This window comes from Arvicanthis niloticus, chromosome X (assembly GCF_011762505.2).
Source record: "Arvicanthis niloticus isolate mArvNil1 chromosome X, mArvNil1.pat.X, whole genome shotgun sequence".
Lineage (NCBI taxonomy): Eukaryota > Metazoa > Chordata > Mammalia > Rodentia > Muridae > Arvicanthis > Arvicanthis niloticus.
In genome coordinates, this window is record NC_047679.1 from 16,421,805 (window position 1) to 16,439,891 (window position 18,087).

An 18,087-nucleotide genomic window follows, 5' to 3' on the forward strand; every position below is an offset into this window, starting at 1 on the left:
TTTTAATGTTATTAAGACTGCACAGCCACTGAGTGGTGGGGTGGTGCTACATGCCTTTACCCCTAGCACTCGGGGAGCAGAGGCAAGCAGATCTTTTGAGTTTGAGGCCAGCCCTGTCTACAGTGCTAATTCTATCTAGGACAGCCAGGCTTGAAACCCTGGCTTGAAAAAAAACAAACAAAAAAAGTGTGTAGCCTTAGGTGACTATTAAGAAGCCATTTCCACATTAAACACATTATTATGCCTGATGCTATGTTTAATCATTACAACGACCCAGGAAGTATAGATACAACTTCTCTTAAATCATGAGGAAACTAAAATGTAGAAAATTGAAGTTATCTGAGGTCACATAGCTCACAGCTCATAGGTAATAAGAAAGAGAATTTGCATTCAATAAGTTGTGTAAATGTTAACCTTTATTTATGTCTTTTTAAATCAGGAGTTGAAGCTACCTTGTGCCTGGGTGGTTGAATCAAGTGGCATTCTTAATGTCCTAATCAAGCTCTTAGAAGTGGTTCAACCCTGCTTACAGGCTGCCAAAGAGCAAAAGGAAGTCCAGACCCCAAAGTGAGTAGCTCTTTTATCTATCCTGGTTTCACTTCTGTTTCTCTTAGACTTGGCCCTTGAGTTTAGGACCTTAATCACTTTTCTGTAGTTTTTATTGTTAGACAGCTGTAAAATGCCTGACATTTTCCCAATTTGTGTAGTTTTCTGGCTTACACTAAATAAACAATTTCTATTTAGGTGGATCACCCCAGTGTTGCTCCTCATTGATTTTTATGAAAAGACAGCCATCTCATCTAAGAGAAGAGCCCAGATGACTAAGGTATGTTAAGCACTATGTCTGTGTTTTACACTGCCATTTCATTTCTTGAGGCAAGAGTAGGCCAGAAGAAAGTAAAGATGAGAAGGGAAAACTGTAAAATCATCCCCCCCCCAAAAAAAAATACAGCTCTTGAGGGAATTTTGTTAGTTTAAATAAAGAGTTCAAATTATTAGCAGCAGCAGCATCGCCACTATTATTATTGGAACTACTTGGTAAAGGCCTCAAGATCTTACTCAGGGAATCAGTATGCTTGTTGGCTAATATTTTCCAAAAGCAAAAATTGTAGTACTCCATAAAATCTCAGTACGTTCTTAGCAACATAATTTGTTCCTTATATCTTTCATGATCATATTTCTTTTGTCAAGGACAGCTTAAAACAAAAGAAAGAATATGGTATCAAGATAGCAAATTGTCAGGGGTGGACTGGAAAATTACCAAAAAATAAAAACATTGATAAGAAAAGCCTCTTAGAAGTAAATTAAATGCCCAGTACACTTTTTTTTTTTCCTGCATTAGTATTAAGCAGTTGTCTACTCGTGGTTTCGGATTATTTTGACCATAAAAATTGCAGGAAATATGAAGATACTTTATGCATTTGCATTTTATTTAGTACCTACAGTCAAACAGCAACAACTGGCGCTGGTTTGATGACCGCTCTGGGCGTTGGTGTAGTTACAGTGCTAGCAACAACAGCACCATTGATTCTGCCTGGAAATCTGGAGAAACAAGTGTAAGATTCACTGCGGGCCGACGAAGATACACTGTCCAGTTCACTACAATGGTACAGGTACATGCTCAACTTATAATATAAACTTTGTTTAAAAGAGGGTATGCATTTTATTTTTTCTAAAAGTTCTGTTTTTCTATTTTTTTTTTTTTTCCTGTCAGGTTAAGGAGTAGAATGTCTACTTCTAAATTCAGTCTTGTTTTGTCTGAATTCCTAGGTTAATGAAGAAACAGGAAACCGACGCCCTGTGATGCTAACTCTCCTCAGGGTGCCAAGACTGAGTAAGAACTCAAAAGGCAGCAATGGACAGGAATTAGAGAAGACCCTGGAAGAAAGCAAGGAGACCGATATCAAACGTAAAGAAAATAAAGGCAATGGTATGGCCTTATATTTTGGATCTTTTTTTTTTTTTTTCCTTCAAGTGGTTGTTGTTGCTATATATAGCCCAAGCTAGTCTCAAATTCAAAAACCTCCTACCTCAGTCACCCCAAGTAGATGGGCTTACAGATGTGCACTTTTTGTACTGTGTATTAATTTTTAATCCTTTTTTTAACTGTGTGAGAGAATGGATTTGTTTAACTGCATTCAGTGCCTTTGGAGGCCAGAAGATTGTATCAAGTCCCCTGTAAGCTGGAACAGTTGTGAGCTGCCCCACATTAGAGCTGGGAATTGAACTTGGTCATCTGCCATAGTCATTTGTACATGATCTTATTCACAGAGCCATATTTCTAGCCTCCTCATTGTGAATATATTAAAATGTTTTATTTAAAGGTAATATTTCTACATGACTTAACACCTGGAACAAAAAGAGATAGATGTTCTCCTATGCTCACCTTTACATCTGGTCTTAGATGTGTTTTTCAGCCCAAGCAATGGCTGATTATTTTGGAAAGGGTTATGGGATGAAATGTCAAACTATATAAAGTCTGTATTTTTTTTCCAATTTGTAGATATCCCCTTGGCCCTAGAGAATACAAACACTGAAAAAGAGGCAAGCCTGGAAGAAACAAAAATTGGGGAGATCCTAATCCAGGGCCTGACAGAAGATATGGTGACTGTTCTAATCCGAGCCTGTGTGAGCATGCTGGGAGTCCCTGTGGACCCAGACACTTTGCATGCCACCCTTCGCCTTTGTTTGAGGCTCACCCGTGACCACAAATACGCCATGATGTTTGCAGAGCTGAAGAGTACACGAATGATCTTGAATTTGACCCAGAGCTCAGGTTTCAATGGGTTTACCCCTTTAGTCACCCTTCTCTTACGACACATCATTGAGGATCCTTGCACTCTTCGTCATACTATGGAAAAGGTCAGTATTTTTGAAGTCTCAATGCCTATTTTTGTATCTTTTTTTTAATGTTCCTGGTCTGATGGGCCTTTAAGAAATAACCATTGTAAAAATCAGAAAATAGGTACTTATGTTTTAGAACTAAATGAATATATCAGTGGAAGAAATGAAAAAATAATTATAATTGCATTAAGGAAACATAATTAAGAAATATCTTAATACATCTTTTATGTCCTTTATACTTTTGCAGAATTCTGTCTTCCTACTAAATCTTTTTCAGTAATCATATAAATGTTAGCACACTTCACCTCCCTCTTCTCTATCTTGGAATATTGTTTGTTTCACACAGAGATATAGTATTGCAGTACCTGTTTTTGTTCCTGGCTTTGTTCTGGTTACCCTTAGGGATTCCTTGCAATCAGAATGGGTCAAAAGTTATATGTTTTTCATTGCCAGAAAAATTGTACTAGTCCATATGTGTGTATATTAAATTATTTATTTGAGATGGTTTTGCCTCATGTGTCCAAAATCAGGAGACTTAAAGCCATTTAAGGCAGCATATTTGAGGTCAATGGGGAATAGTTACATACAGACAGAATTTGGGCTTTAAAAAAAACCCCAATGTTTAAAATGCTAAGATTATGTACAGAATATGATTGGACGAAGGGAATCTGAGACTTATGTATTAAATTGAAGCAGACAACAGGGAACAAAAAAGATAAGTGGTAAAATACATGATTGATAAGGCTACATCATTGTAGGGCAGTTTCATATTGTAGAGTAAAAGAACCTTTTTGTCTAGAAATTATTTTGTAAAAACTTACTTTCTGAAAATTTGTAGGTATGTGCACAAGAATACAGTGCCCTCAGTGGAATAGATCAGATCCTCTCGAGCTGGAGTTAAAGCCTGTTTTAACCTGCTCATCTTGAGTTCTGGGAACTGAATTTAGTGTCTATGCAAGTGTACATTCCCTTAATTGTTGACCAGTCAGTCTTTCCAGTCCCTCACCTACAAAATCTACGGCTAAAGATTTGCCTCATGATAAACAACAGTTTTTCAAAAATGCATAAAAAGTATTTAACATTGTTTATAATATCAAGAAAATACAAGTATATTATCAAGAAGTAGACAGCTGTGTAAATTATAAATTATGGATTTACATATAAACAAAACTTCTGTATTTTAAATTAAGAATTATAACTGGCTAGATAAACCAGATCTTGAGTTATAATATGCTATACTAGACATCATGACTAGTTTGTTAAAATGTATTAAACATGAAAAGATATTTTTCTGAAAGTTTTTAATCACACAGGATACTATACATAAAGTTTGATAGCTCCTTTAGTTGTCATCTCAAAGTGATTGACTGAAGCACAAAGAAATTGTTCTATTTTGTTAAGTAGTTTGAACTTAAATTTACAAGATTTGGGACGTCTAGAGCTGGCAGTTAAATGTGGAAGCTATATGGCATCTGTGATCAGATATACCTCAATAAATCATGTAAGAATTTAGTTTTGAAAAATTTTATAACTTGTGTATAAGACACATTATTTTAATTGTAAAGGGGCTTGAAGACCAAGTATATCTTTCTCTCAATTGTATTTTTAAGACACTTAAATTGGCAATGCTTTTTACTAGGTTGTTCGCTCAGCAGCTACAAGTGGAGCTGGAAGTACAACATCTGGTGTTGTATCAGGCAGCCTTGGCTCTCGGGAGATCAACTACATCCTTCGAGTCCTTGGACCAGCTGCCTGCCGCAATCCAGATATATTCACAGAAGTAGCCAATTGCTGTATTCGCATTGCCCTTCCAGCCCCTCGAGGCTCAGGGACTGGTCAGTTTCATTTGTTACTGTTCTTTCAGAAAATTCTCTTTAGGCAGATAATGAGACATTGATTGGTTGAGCATTTGGCTCAGTAAATTCTGTAGGTAATTCTTAGTAATTTCTCTAGGCCTTGCCACAGCTACCAAGGACTCATTCACTCTAGTCTTTGCCTACAAAGAGTTCATCTTGATGTGGCAATAGAAGTTAACTAAGGTTGATGGTTTCTATATAGTGTGATTATTGAAAAACAATTACTTGTTTGGGTGATGTGATCCAGTGAGAAGTTTACAGTGCTACCTGTATTACCAAAAGGCCAATGCCTTTATTTCATTGAGGAAGTAATTATATTAGTATCAAATTGTGGAAATATTTTCCAGAACAGCTAGCCTAAACCCCTAGTAACACAAATTATAAGGAAAAATAGAAGTATCTCAGCAGAAGAAGTGACTAGTAAGAATGGTCACTACCACTTGGATTGGGTTCTGGATCCATTTCTAGGAGATTTGGGAGCTATGAAGTTACTCAGAAGTTCATACAGGCATTTAAAAGTTTTTGAGTTTATTGAAATATTTTTAAAGACTAGGTTTCAAAACAAAAATTTCCATATAGTTTATAAAAGGCAGATTTTCAAAAGACCTGAATTTATTTTTAAAATGATTATTTTTCCTGCTTTTACAAATTACACAATCCTTGTTCTGGATACTCTTGTTGATAATGATGTTTAGGTACCAGTGTTCTATTTTCTGACTTGACTTTTTGATTTTGGCATAGCTTCAGATGATGAATTTGAGAATCTTAGAATTAAAGGTCCTAATGCTGTACAGCTGGTAAAGACAACACCTTTGAAGCCTTCATCTCTGCCTGTTATTCCTGATACTATTAAGGAAGTTATCTATGATATGCTGAATGCTTTGGCTGCATACCATGCTCCAGAGGAAGGTATGTATCTGGCCAACTTTTGGAATCAGTGTTCTGAAGGAGACATTATCTCACGTGGGTCATTTCAGCTAGCCCATGGCTTAGTAAGCATTATGCCCACACTCCTGAGATCAAAAGGTAAATAGGATTGTGATGAGATAAGTGGCCCAGAAGGTAAGAACACCTGCCACTCTTGTCGAAAACCAAGATTCAGTTTTCCAGCATTCACATCATGCTCGGTCAGTAATGACAGGCATACATTTTGAGAAATTCATTAACTAATGTGTAAGCATTATAAAGGGCATTTTCACAAAACTAGGTGGTATACCATGCTACATACCATGTTATATTGTGTATACCAAGTTATATTTGTTTGTTCTACAGCAGTATCACTACACTGGTGCTCTTTAAGTTCAGCCCTAGGAACATTGTACTAATATTGCAAAATTAAAGGACCATATTTTAATTTAGATGTTTGTTTATATTTTTCTAGCAGACAAATCTGATCCTAAACCCGGGGGAACAACCCAAGAGGTTGGCCAGCTCCTGCAAGACATGGGTGATGATGTGTACCAGCAGTACCGGTCACTTACTCGCCAGAGCAGCGACTTCGATACACAGTCAGGTTTTTCCTTAAATGTAAGTCAGTTCCAGCTGTTGTACATTTTTCTTCTCTTTCCACTGACCCTACTTTCTCAGTATCTAGGGTTATCCAAAGGAAGCTTTAAAAGTATAATTTTTGTTAGAATGATGGTTTATACCTTTAATCCCAGCATTCAGGAGACAGGCACAAGCAGGTTTTTATGAGTTCAAAGCCACCTTGGACTATATACTGAGACCATGTTTAGAAGAAAAAGTATTAATTTTAATATTGTGTAAATTACTTATTGCTGAAAATAATATATTTTTGGCATTTTCTTTACTTGACTATTCTGGAAACTATGAGAGAGCTTCCTATAGATTATAGATCAGACATTACTTGTAAAAGGAGTCCGAACACTTGTATTCATCATAACTCACATGTATTCCTCTTTCAGAGTCAGGTCTTTGCTACAGATGGTGCCCCTGCTGAAACTTCCACAACTGGAACCTCCCAAGGAGAGGGTAACAATTTGCCTTTTTGTATTATCTGTTGCAAACATAAAGAAACTGGTTGTCTCTGGACTAGAGGAGAATAACACATGTCAGCGTCACATTTACATTTATTCAACTAAGTGATTTTTTTTAATGTTATCCCTTTGCCAGGTTTCCCCCTGGAACCCTCCTATCTTCTCCCCTCTCCCCCCTCTTTTAAGGGATGCTTACCCACCCACCCACTCCCACCTCACTGCCATGGCATTCCCCTGCACTGGGGAATCAAGCCTTCACAGGACCAACGGCTTCTCCTCCCGTTGATGCCAGATAATGCCATCCTCTGTTACATATGCTGCTAGAGCCATGTGTACTCCTTGGTTGGTGGTTTAATCCTTGGGAGCTCTGGGGTGTCTGGTGGTTGACATTATTGTTCCTCCTATGGAGCTGCAGGTGTTGTTGTTTTTTTTTTTTTTTTTTTCTTTTAAGAGTTGTTCTGCAGATACAGGCTGATGAAGTTAATAGAACTGTAATTTCAATTAACTTGTTGCTATAGTAATGTCCTTTGGTTGTACTATTTGTACAGATCCATATATTTGTTTTGTTTGATGAGAACTGACTTATAGAGTGTATGCCATTGACATGATTATAGCAATATACTTTTTGTAGTTGATTCCTTTAATAGAGCTTTAAAATAAAATTTAGGAGATGCTTTGGTTAATATACTAGTTCCAAGAGATTAAATTGTAAGAAAGTAAGCCATCTTACCTTCCAGAGGACCTGAGTTCAGTTCTGAAGACTCATATGTCACTTACAACCAACCACTTGTAACTCTTTCCAGGGATCTGATATCTGGTTGCCTCGACACCAGCACAAACTCTTGAGTACATGCCCCACACACATACAATTAAAAATAACTGTTTTTTTAACTCAATCATTGAAATAATGGTTTGTTTAGAAGCTTTGGGTTTAATGATTAAGAGCTCTAACCCTAGTTGTTCTTGCAGAGTACCCAAATTCTGTTCCTAGCACTATTTCTGGTGGCTCACAGCTTCTTTGGGCATCTGCACTCATACATGTATTCACATATAATTAAAAATAATATCAATAAAATAATTGCTAACTTATTTTGATGGCCTTACTGGGTAATAGCCTATTAGTCAAAGAAAAATGTCTTTGCCCTTAGTATTTGGCAGACTATAAAGAGTTTTGTCTAGTGAAGGGAGACTGCAACAATTGTAACTAATGGAATGAACACATACTTCCACAAAATATAAAAGACACATAATATTTCTATGTATCTAGATGTCACTTTAGTTGACTTACATAAGTTCGTACTAGGCAAGTATGTACTAACAAAAGAGAAATGAATATTTAGAGTATTAGTACTAATACTATTTCTAGGAGATAATTGCATAAACATCAGGTAATAGCAGGTGCATGGATGGTTGGTCCAAGCCTCCCTATTCTGTTTTATTCATATTCATCTTCTTTGTCATTCAACTACAGTGGTAATCAGTGTTTGATTTGTACAAATGGCCTAAAATGGAGGAATAGTGTCTTCTTTCTACCTGTGGCTTGATTTTTAATGTTATTCCAGTGTAAAATTGAGTGTTTGCCTGTTTTCTCAGGAGCTTCAACTCCAGAGGAGACTCGAGAAGGGAAGAAAGATAAAGAAGGGGACCGGACCTCTGAGGAAGGCAAGCAGAAAGGCAAGGGCAGCAAACCTTTAATGCCTACTTCTACTATCCTTCGACTTCTGGCAGAATTGGTGAGGTCCTATGTTGGTATTGCTACCCTGATTGCAAACTACAGCTATACCGTGGGCCAGTCTGAGCTGATCAAAGAGGTAATATTTCCAGTTTTTTCTTTCATTGTTAAACTTTGATAATTTGGTTACAGCCTAGACTATGTTAGAAACTTATGAATGCCAAGTACTGGTTCACCAAGATAGGAAGCAATCAGAGTAACTGTTGGGAAGTCAGTTGATGAAATCTTTTTGTATCTTACTTGTTTGGCTTGACAAATTTTTTTTTTTTTTTTTTTGCATTTAGAGTTTTTTCTCATGGTTGTGATTTCTGTTATAAATGTACATAATCGTTCTATCCATTCTGTTGTCAATATACATTTGAGTCATTTTTCTGTTTGTCACTGTAATAATCCTATATAAATATACAGATGATATATGTATGCTTAATATATATCCTATATAAATATACAGATGATATATGCTTAAGAATAATTGCTGAGCTCTAGAACACAAATTTATATAGCTTTAACAGTAACTGAAGTTAACCAGAGTGTGTATTCTAGTAGTTTATGAGAGTTCTGATTTTCTCACTTTGTGTAATCACATGATATTTCATTTTGTTTGTTCCTGTTGGTTTGTTAGTAGTTTTTGGTTAGGATTTGCATTTCCTTAATGACTATATTTTCATGGTTTGGTTGGTCAGTTGGTCAGTTGGCTCTTTTGTTCTTCAAATTGGCCTTAAATTCCTGGACAGGTTCTTCCCACCCTCAGGAATAGCTGGAACTATGCTTGAATGCCAGTTAACACTTGTTTCATTAGATTCCTTATGTATTGTATATGTGAGCCCCTTCATATATTAAATATATGAATAAATATGCAAAATAAATTTATATATACTTGGTTTTATATCAAAGTTTTTATTCATATAAGTTGTACTCCTGATTTATGGAACAAAACATTTATCTATAAATGTATTTGAGCATCTTGCTCATCCAAACATCTTACAGGTGTGGCTATATGTTTTACAAATACCATTGATATCCTTCCCTCCACTTCAGAGTTATTAGTTAAAGTATCTCCTTAAGAGTTAGGAGATAAGTTTCAGAGATACAAGTGAAGGCATACTATATAAGGCCAGAACTACAATTGAAACCGTTGTCTTTGATTCTAAGCTAAGTGCTTGTTGTGTAGTTACATTGCAGCTCTTCTCAGATTGTACTAATATGATATATGACATTACTAAGATTCAAGAAGTTTTAACTTTATATTTCATTGGGGTTAGTTTGTCCAGTTCTCCAATCTCTAGAATCCTGAAGTATGTTCTATTGATTAAATTTGACATAAAGTCATTATTAAAAATGTGAGTTGAATGAGATTTACAGTGTTGCACAGCTTTTACTTCTTCCAAAATCTGCCTGAAAAATATAACCCAGAACAGAAATTATAGAGTAGAAGAAGGACTCGTCTTAACTTACTTCCTGTATTGTCGGGCCTTTTTGCCGTTTTTAAATAATTCTATATTGAATTTTTATTTATTTGTATCTTTGACTATGTTCTTTTTCATTCAGCTCTCAGTTTTCAGTACAGGGTCTCACACACATTGCAATGTCAAAGGCATTGTAGCATTCAAAAATGGATATTGAATCCTCTACCCTTGACTAAATTCTTGGTGGAAGCTACTTTTCTTTATGTCTTAGGTTATCCACCTATCAGACTAATTTACTTCAGTCTATTTTATTGGCTGGTTATAATCAATTCCATTAAAGTCACTCAAATTTTTATAAATCCAGGGGATGGAGAGATGGCTCAGTGATAAAGAGAACCGGCTGTTTTTCCAGAGGCCCTGAGAGGTCAATTCCCAGCAACCACATGGTGTCTCACAACCATCTGTATTGGGATCCAATGCTGTCTTCTGATGTGTCTGAAGACAGCAACAGTGTACTCATACATAAATAAATCTTAATTTAAAAAAAAAGAACCCAATATGGTTATCTCTCTCCCGGAATCCCAGCACTCTAGAGAAACTTTCAGGCTAGCCTAGACTATATATGATTCCCACCCTCAAATTTTTTATTATTAAGAAATTCTAAGTATTGTTGGGTGTGGTGGCACACATCTTTAATCCTGGCAATAGAGAGACTTATTGGCCATACTAGTCTATTATAACAAGTTCCAGGCCAGCCACAGTGATACTGTGTGAGGCTACATCTCAAAAATAAGAAGTAGAAAGCAAAGCGATAGCTCTATAGCTGTCAGTGCCATGTGGTGAGAAATATATGGGATCTGGAAGCTTTATAAAGCCTCCTGAAGATTTCTAATTAGTTTACTATTTACCTAGCTTGTACCTTGGATGACTTGAAAGAAAAAGTATCTACTTTGCTGCTATACATATGATGTGGCTTAATTGCACTTGTTAGTAAATGTCACAATTAATGACTTTTCAGGACTGCAGTGTGCTAGCTTTTGTCCTGGACCACCTTCTCCCACACACCCAGAATGCAGAAGACAAGGACACACCTGCCTTGGCCCGTCTGTTCCTTGCAAGTCTGGCTGCTGCGGGGAGTGGCACAGATGCCCAGGTGGCCCTAGTGAATGAAGTAAAAGCAGCCCTGGGACGGGCGCTTGCTATGGCTGAGAGTACAGAGAAACATGCCAGGTAAAGCCCATGCCTGGCCTAGTACTGATAAGCCAGAGCATCTCTTACTCTATGGTCCAACGGTTTCTTGAACTTGTGGTCACACCCACAATGTACATACAATGTCTGGTACCCATGGTCAACTGAAGTAGGTATACAACTTAGAAAAATCAATGAGATATTTTCACTATATGTAGACAGAAAATTGAGCAGGTTTTAAAATTTCTGTAGTAAACAAAGTATACTAACTAGAAAGAGAATTCTAGTTAGTATACTTTGTAGTATATTTTGTAGGTATTATTTCCAGAAGAAAATGCAAAAGACATAGAGGATTATCTAAGGCAAGTTAGTAAAGACATCATTTAAAAATGGGCTGTATTCACTTGACAGAGGTATCAAACTTCTCTCCCAGACTCCAGGCAGTGATGTGTATCATCAGTACTATCATGGAGTCCTGCCCCTCCACTTCCAGCTTCTACAGTAGTGCCACAGCCAAGACTCAGCATAATGGCATGAACAACATAATTCGGCTGTTCCTGAAGAAGGGACTAGTCAATGACCTGGCCAGAGTTCCTCACAGCTTAGACCTGTCCAGGTAAAGTAATATCCTGTCCCATGTCGTTGGTGAGCTGCTCTTGTAAGAAAGCATCAGATGTAGGTAAAAATTATGATGTGTATACTAAAAAATGGGTAGATTTTAATTGGTTTAATGTTACTCTTGATACTTTCTGAAATGATGAAGACTGCTTTTCTACAAAAGTCTTGCCTTCCAGATTTGGTGCATTTGCTTCCTTGTAATGTAGTTTACTGTATTCTGTAACAGAGTTGGCTATTTAAACTACTGCAACAGTTTAAACCTGTCTTAGGTGATAGACATCCCATACTATTATCATGTGGAAACAAGGTTTTTTTAACCTACCATTAGTAATCCCTGTTAAGATCGCCTACTAAACTGGAATCTGCAATCTCAGCAGTTGTCTTAGCCTTCCAAACAAGTGTATACACATATCATGCACAGCTAACCTATTAATTTTTTTTAATTGTCTAAATTCTTCAAATTCAGGTTAAGCTCAATAATAACACTTACTAACAGCACTCCCTAATGCTACCAATTTTTTTTTAGAGGTTAAACTTCCAAACTCAGTCATTTAATGGTAGCGTTTTTGCTCTATTTGTGTTTTGCTTTTCTGGTGCTCAGTTCTTGGAAATTAATTTTTAAAGACATACTATTTAACCTCGAAATATTAAGCAAGTATTTCCTGAAAATGAAACATTTATACCCTAAAAGCTTGCCATATAATGCTTAATAATCATATTCTCTTTGATCTGTATTCACATGTTCCTGGTTATTTTAATTGTGCCTTCAATAGCCTTGGGAGTGTGTTTTGATCCAGGATCCAGTGAAGATCATGAAGGACATTTTGATATCAAAAAGTCTGTTTCTCTAGGCAGGAATATATCTTAGTTTGTAGAATCTTGGCTAGTATGCATGAAGCCCCGGGTTTGATCCCCAGCATTGCATAAATCAGGATTGGTGGCAAATAGCTATAACCCGCGCACACAGAAGGCAGAATGGAAGGGACCAAGAATTCAAGGCCTATCTGAACTGCATGAAACACTGTCTCAAAAAAAAAAATCTATTGCCTTTCTTTGCACATTTAGCAATGCTGAATAATTCAAGGTAATGTGTTACAGATGATCTCCTGAGTGATGACTCCATTATGTGAACATTTTTTTAAAACATTTTAAGAAAAACAGTAACAACATACTTACTCTTCCCATCACTTAGGGACGCATGTGGGTCAACTAGCCTTCAATGATTAAACAGTCCTGCCTTTATATCCCTATCACTGTCAGTTCATTCAATATTCATCATGCCTGTAGTCCTTTCCCATCAGTGTTCTTGTTGCTTAAATTAAACAGTTCATATTCCTTTAATTTTTTTGAAAGCCTTTTACTATAATGATATCATAAGCTCATTTGTAATATCCATGAGCTTTGGTTCACCTTAGTGTTGGTTGGTACCAGAGATTGCGGTTAGATCTACAGGATCCACAGGACCTCTCTCTAGTTTCAGTGTGCCCAGCTTAGCCTCATGTATTTTATAATACTTAGAAATGTTACATCTCTAACTGCAGATACTATGATATTTTTAGTGAACTCTATAAATCCTACATTTTATAGACTTAAAAGTGGTCATTGTGTTCTTAAGGATAAAAGCTAGGTGTGTGGTGGCACACACCTATAATCCCGGCACTTGGAATTTGGAGGAGAATCAGAAGTTCACGGTCAATCTTCATTACATAGAGACTTTGACTAGCATGAGCTAACTACATGATGCTGTGTTTTAAAAAGATTAACGACAAAATAAAGGAGTTTGGAGATGTTTTTGTTTGGTAATTAGCTGGATGGTTCTGTTTTTCCTTAGATAGTCTAAGAAGTAGTTTGCTATTTGTATGTGGTCATCCAGAGTTTATTCTGGCTTCTACTCAAGTGTTTCTCATGTGCTTCATGAAAAGTGACATTGATTTAACTTTTACTTTACTGGGCTGTATTCATTCTTTCAAAGTCTTAAAATCAAATAGTATTCAAAACCCCAAGTCAAAGTTGAAAGTTCCTGACTTTGCACCTTTTTCTAAATAGTTCCCATTATAAGAACCTTTGGTATACTTAGCAGATCAGCACCTAGTGTTTCTGTCCTTAGGTCTTGTATCTTTCTTTACCTCAGTCCAAATATGGCCAACACGGTCAATGCTGCTCTAAAACCCTTGGAAACACTTTCCCGGATTGTAAACCAGCCCAGTAGCCTTTTTGGCAGCAAGAGTGCTTCTAGCAAGAGCAAGTCTGAGCAGGATGCCCAAGGAGCTTCTCAGGACTCAAGTAGCCATCAGCAAGACCCAGGTAGGGAATCAGAATGAATGGACTGGGGAACTGGGTGGGTGGGAGTTGGTGCTTGTGGAATTAAATTGTTCTAGCTTATTGTTGTTTTCCCGAGAACTTGCTGGCCTTGCAAATAGATATGTCATAATGTTGTGGAAATCTGCCCCACAAGGAATTTCTTCACATTGCAGCTTTGTTTGGCTACCCTGACAAATAGCCAAGTCTTTTCCTGTGTCACACGTTCATTTATTATACTCTGAGAATTTATAAATTTGCCTAAAGTTGAGTCATTGTATTCATGCTTGCCTCATGATACCCAGCATATAAACACCCTTTGATTATTATACTGGTTGGTTGATTGTTTCAGGCGAGCCTGGGGAGGCAGAAGTGCAGGAGGAAGATCATGATGTCACTCAGACAGAGGTGGCAGATGGGGATATCATGGATGGGGAGGCTGAAACCGACTCAGTGGTGATTGCTGGGCAGCCTGAGGTGCTCAGTTCACAAGAGATGCAGGTAGGGAGGCAGATCATTCCAACATTCTTCTGTTGTGGCACTGAACCAAACTCCCAAGTGTTGTGGGTGGGTGAGTACTTTAGATCTTGCCTCAATGAGGTCTTCAGAGGAAAACAGATATATTTAATAGATGATCAACAAATGTGTTTGAATGTTTTTAGTCAAAGTGGGGCTGGGGGCAGAGCCAAGGTGCCATGTGCTGTGAAATAGTACAGATCCCAACAAGACACAGAAGCAATGTTAAAGTAAACTGACCTGAGGCCTTTGGGTACAGTGTCTTTGATTTATTTGGCTCTGATCATTATTGGAAGCTACTTAGCGCCATCTTATGCCATACCACCAGATCTCACTGGGGTATTTAAATGCCAGCCTTCTAAAGATACTAAAGAAAGCATGGTAATTTGGTAGCAGTGGGTAAGAAATTGTGCCTATGAACCTTAGCTGCTGGCTCTAAAGTGATCTGCATGTATTTCTGGACAGTCTTAAAGGCTAGCCTGGTGTCAGTTAACCAGGATGGACCCATTTGAAAGACTGTGAGTGTGGATTTATTGGAAGCATGTGCTAATCTGTGTGTTAATAGCATCAAGTATGTGGTTTCTATGTAACCTCCTATCACGTATTATCATAGAAACATATGCTCCCTGCTGGCTTTTTAAAAGGGTTTCAGTGCTAGCACAATGATAGACTTGTGTGCATCCATATGTATGTTCTATTTCTCTCCAGGTTGAGAATGAACTGGAGGACCTGATAGATGAGTTGCTTGAGAGGGATGGCGGATCTGGGAACAGTACAATTATAGGTGAGAGCCCCAGAACTGAGTAAAGCCTCTTCCTTTGTCTCAGTGTCTCTTGGGAGGACCCTTTTTCTCATCATCTGCTTGCTCAGCTCTGCCTAAGGGCTCATAGCCAACCTAGATTGCTGCTTGTCTTCATGTTGATGATCTTAACAGAAAAGAAATTAACAAGCTATCTTCAGGCCTGTGACAGGTCTGAATTGTTGTGTGTGTCGGGTGGTGGTGGGGTGACCATAAGTATAGATGATAACATCAGGCACATCAAAAGAGTGTTTATTTATGGAGGCCTAGAACAGGCTGTAGGATGAGAAAATGCTTTTCTTTCAGTTCTTCAATGAAGTCCAAGGGCTTTTTGCCTTTGTGTCTCAATAATGTAAAAAAAAAAAAAAAAAAAAAAAAAAAAAAAAGAGTGGTCATTCCTTAAGGATGACCCCTTTTAAGTCACAAATGGAAAAGGACAAAGGTAAACCAGCTGCCACCTCACTGTGAAGGTGTTTATGTTTTTATTTTACTGGTCAAGAAAACCAAAGGATAAATGGAAGTAGACATGTATTCTTAAAAGATGCAAAGCTTTTTCACATCCATCGTACTCTGTGATTGCACAATTAGTGGGATTGGCAAGACAGATGTGATCGTTCCATTTTACAGATGAGGAAACTGAGACTCAGACAGGTAAAGTGACTGGCCAAGCTCATCTAGATAGTTGACAGCAGAGAATCGAGGTATTCTCCCTCATCGGAAAAAGAAAAAGGAGGAAAAAACCAAGCGTGGATATCTATTAGGTGTACATAGCTACTTAGACGCACCCAGTCTGGAAAGGGAAGTCCTCTGTTGTTCAGTGAAGGCTCTGCTCTGTAACCTTCAGTGAGCAGAAGTGGAGAGGATGAATCACAAGAGGACGTGCTGATGGATGAAGCTCCTTCCAACCTCAGCCAAGCTTCCACCTTGCAGGCCAACCGAGAAGGTGAGAGTGCTGAGGCCAGAAAGGCCTCCCTTCTTGCCCTGCACGTCTGACAGACACTACACTAGGGTTTTCCTGGAGGCAGCTGCCCACATGTGCAGAATAAGGAAGCATCTGTCTGCATGCGCTGACATACACCATCCACTTTATCCTCAGCCAGTTTTTCAAATAACGTTTTACTACTGCTTGCCCAAAGTTTGTCACTTCTTACTTGGTTCGCTTTCTTCTCACCCACCTGCTGTCATCGCTCCAGATTCCCTCTTATCAACAGGATGCAGTCAGTAGCAAAATAGGACTGGAAAGGCAAGGGGGCACCGACAGACTTGGCCAAGCCCCCCTACATCATGGCTCCTCAAGCACCTCCGTGGAGCCAGCTTCCACATTTCAGCAACCCTGCTCAGCGTGTCGATGCATTGATTGGCACTCTCAGGAAATCTGGGCTGGCTCACTAAGTCTGTACATCACCCTAGATCTGATTCTTCCTCTCTTAGAGTCAGATACCCCATCGCCTTCCCACTCAGTCTGCCGGCCTCCACAGTGGCCTGTTTTCTAGCTACTCAGTATAGTCCTCCAATGTGCTCCCTTTGTTTTAGATTCCATGAATATCCTGGACCCTGAGGATGAGGAAGAGCACACTCAGGAAGAGGACAGCAGTGGCAGTAACGAGGATGAGGATGATAGTCAGGATGAAGAGGAGGAGGAGGAGGAAGATGAGGAAGATGATCAGGTGAGGGGGGACTGTGTTTGGGTTGGTTCAGATGACCTCTTCCATGGGAGCACAGAACTACAGAAAAACGGACAATCTGGGTTACTAGCTAGCCTCGTCGCCTCCCTCCCTCATGTGCTCATGTGGCCATGGCACCAGGCTTCAGAAAACACTTACCTCCAGCAATTCTCCATCTCGTATTTTCCCTTAAGGAGGATGATGAAGGTGAAGAAGGAGATGAAGATGATGATGACGATGGTTCTGAGATGGAATTGGATGAGGATTACCCTGATATGAACGCTTCTCCCTTGGTCCGATTTGAGCGCTTTGACCGGGAGGATGATCTCATCATTGAGTTTGACAACATGTTCTCCAGTGCTAGTAAGATACAGGGGCTCAGCTGGGTTTTTACCTATTGATTCTTATACCCTTCTCTAGGGTAAGCCAAGCAGAACTAAAGCAGCCATCAATCTGATAGAGGACACCACTTTTACTGTCTTGACATCCTGGGTCAAAGGATGTCTGAATCCATCTCTCTGGATAGCATACATATACTTGCAAGAAGGAATCGGAGGAGGCTGCTCTTACTATCTCCACCTCAGTAAACAGGGAGCTCTTAGAGCCTGGACAACTTGATGTCTTGCTTGATTGAAAAAAAAAAAAAAAAAAATGAGACCAAGTCTGACTACATGAGGCACCTGAATGCACACTGCAGTGACAGGGCAATCAATAATCCTTAATTTGTAACGCTGGATCTCAAGGGTTTGGATGGACATCGCTGAGCCTGGCATTAGGGAGTGGATTTTATATATTCCCTGTTCATCATGGATGCAACTGATCGGGAGAGAGAATGAATCTCTCCACTCCTTTTCTATCAACATCAACGTTCCCTTGTAGCGACGAGTTCTTAGCCTCCAGCTATCTTCATGGGACAGGTCTTACCTCAAATCACAAGCATAATATAGCTGAAAATACTTTTAACAGTTTTGGTCTGTTGTCTTGGCCATAATCTTTTACCTCTGAGCCTCAGTTTGTCACCTGTAAATGAAAAGCATGAAGAGAAAAACAAAATGAGCAGTAGATAATTTTCAAGATGTCTTCTATGATACTCTTAGAATTTTTTTCGTCAACCTTCCTTATATTTGAGCCTTTGTCCACTCAACAAAAGGAATGAATATCTGAGATGT

At 38.4% G+C, this 18,087-nt stretch overlaps 1 protein-coding gene across 36 annotated transcripts in view; it reads left to right on the top strand.

The window, feature by feature from the left end:
* Nucleotides 1-18,087, top strand: part of Huwe1 (HECT, UBA and WWE domain containing E3 ubiquitin protein ligase 1) — a 122,283-nt gene that overhangs the window by 79,046 nt on the left and 25,150 nt on the right. For 27 of the 36 annotated variants that reach the window (XM_076918660.1, XM_076918662.1, XM_076918669.1 and 24 more), the window contains 18 exons: nt 440-567; nt 745-826; nt 1,437-1,613; nt 1,771-1,930; nt 2,504-2,862; nt 4,484-4,679; nt 5,442-5,609; nt 6,082-6,227; nt 6,626-6,692; nt 8,291-8,508; nt 10,854-11,065; nt 11,457-11,639; nt 13,773-13,945; nt 14,292-14,440; nt 15,164-15,239; nt 16,099-16,197; nt 16,788-16,921; nt 17,113-17,281. In XM_076918660.1, the coding sequence (XP_076774775.1) occupies nt 440-567; nt 745-826; nt 1,437-1,613; nt 1,771-1,930; nt 2,504-2,862; nt 4,484-4,679; nt 5,442-5,609; nt 6,082-6,227; nt 6,626-6,692; nt 8,291-8,508; nt 10,854-11,065; nt 11,457-11,639; nt 13,773-13,945; nt 14,292-14,440; nt 15,164-15,239; nt 16,099-16,197; nt 16,788-16,921; nt 17,113-17,281 (2,896 nt within the window). The remainder of the gene's footprint in view (nt 1-439; nt 568-744; nt 827-1,436; nt 1,614-1,770; nt 1,931-2,503; nt 2,863-4,483; nt 4,680-5,441; nt 5,610-6,081; nt 6,228-6,625; nt 6,693-8,290; nt 8,509-10,853; nt 11,066-11,456; nt 11,640-13,772; nt 13,946-14,291; nt 14,441-15,163; nt 15,240-16,098; nt 16,198-16,787; nt 16,922-17,112; nt 17,282-18,087) is intronic. The other 9 variants (XM_076918670.1, XM_076918686.1, XM_076918691.1 and 6 more) reach the window with 4 other exon arrangements.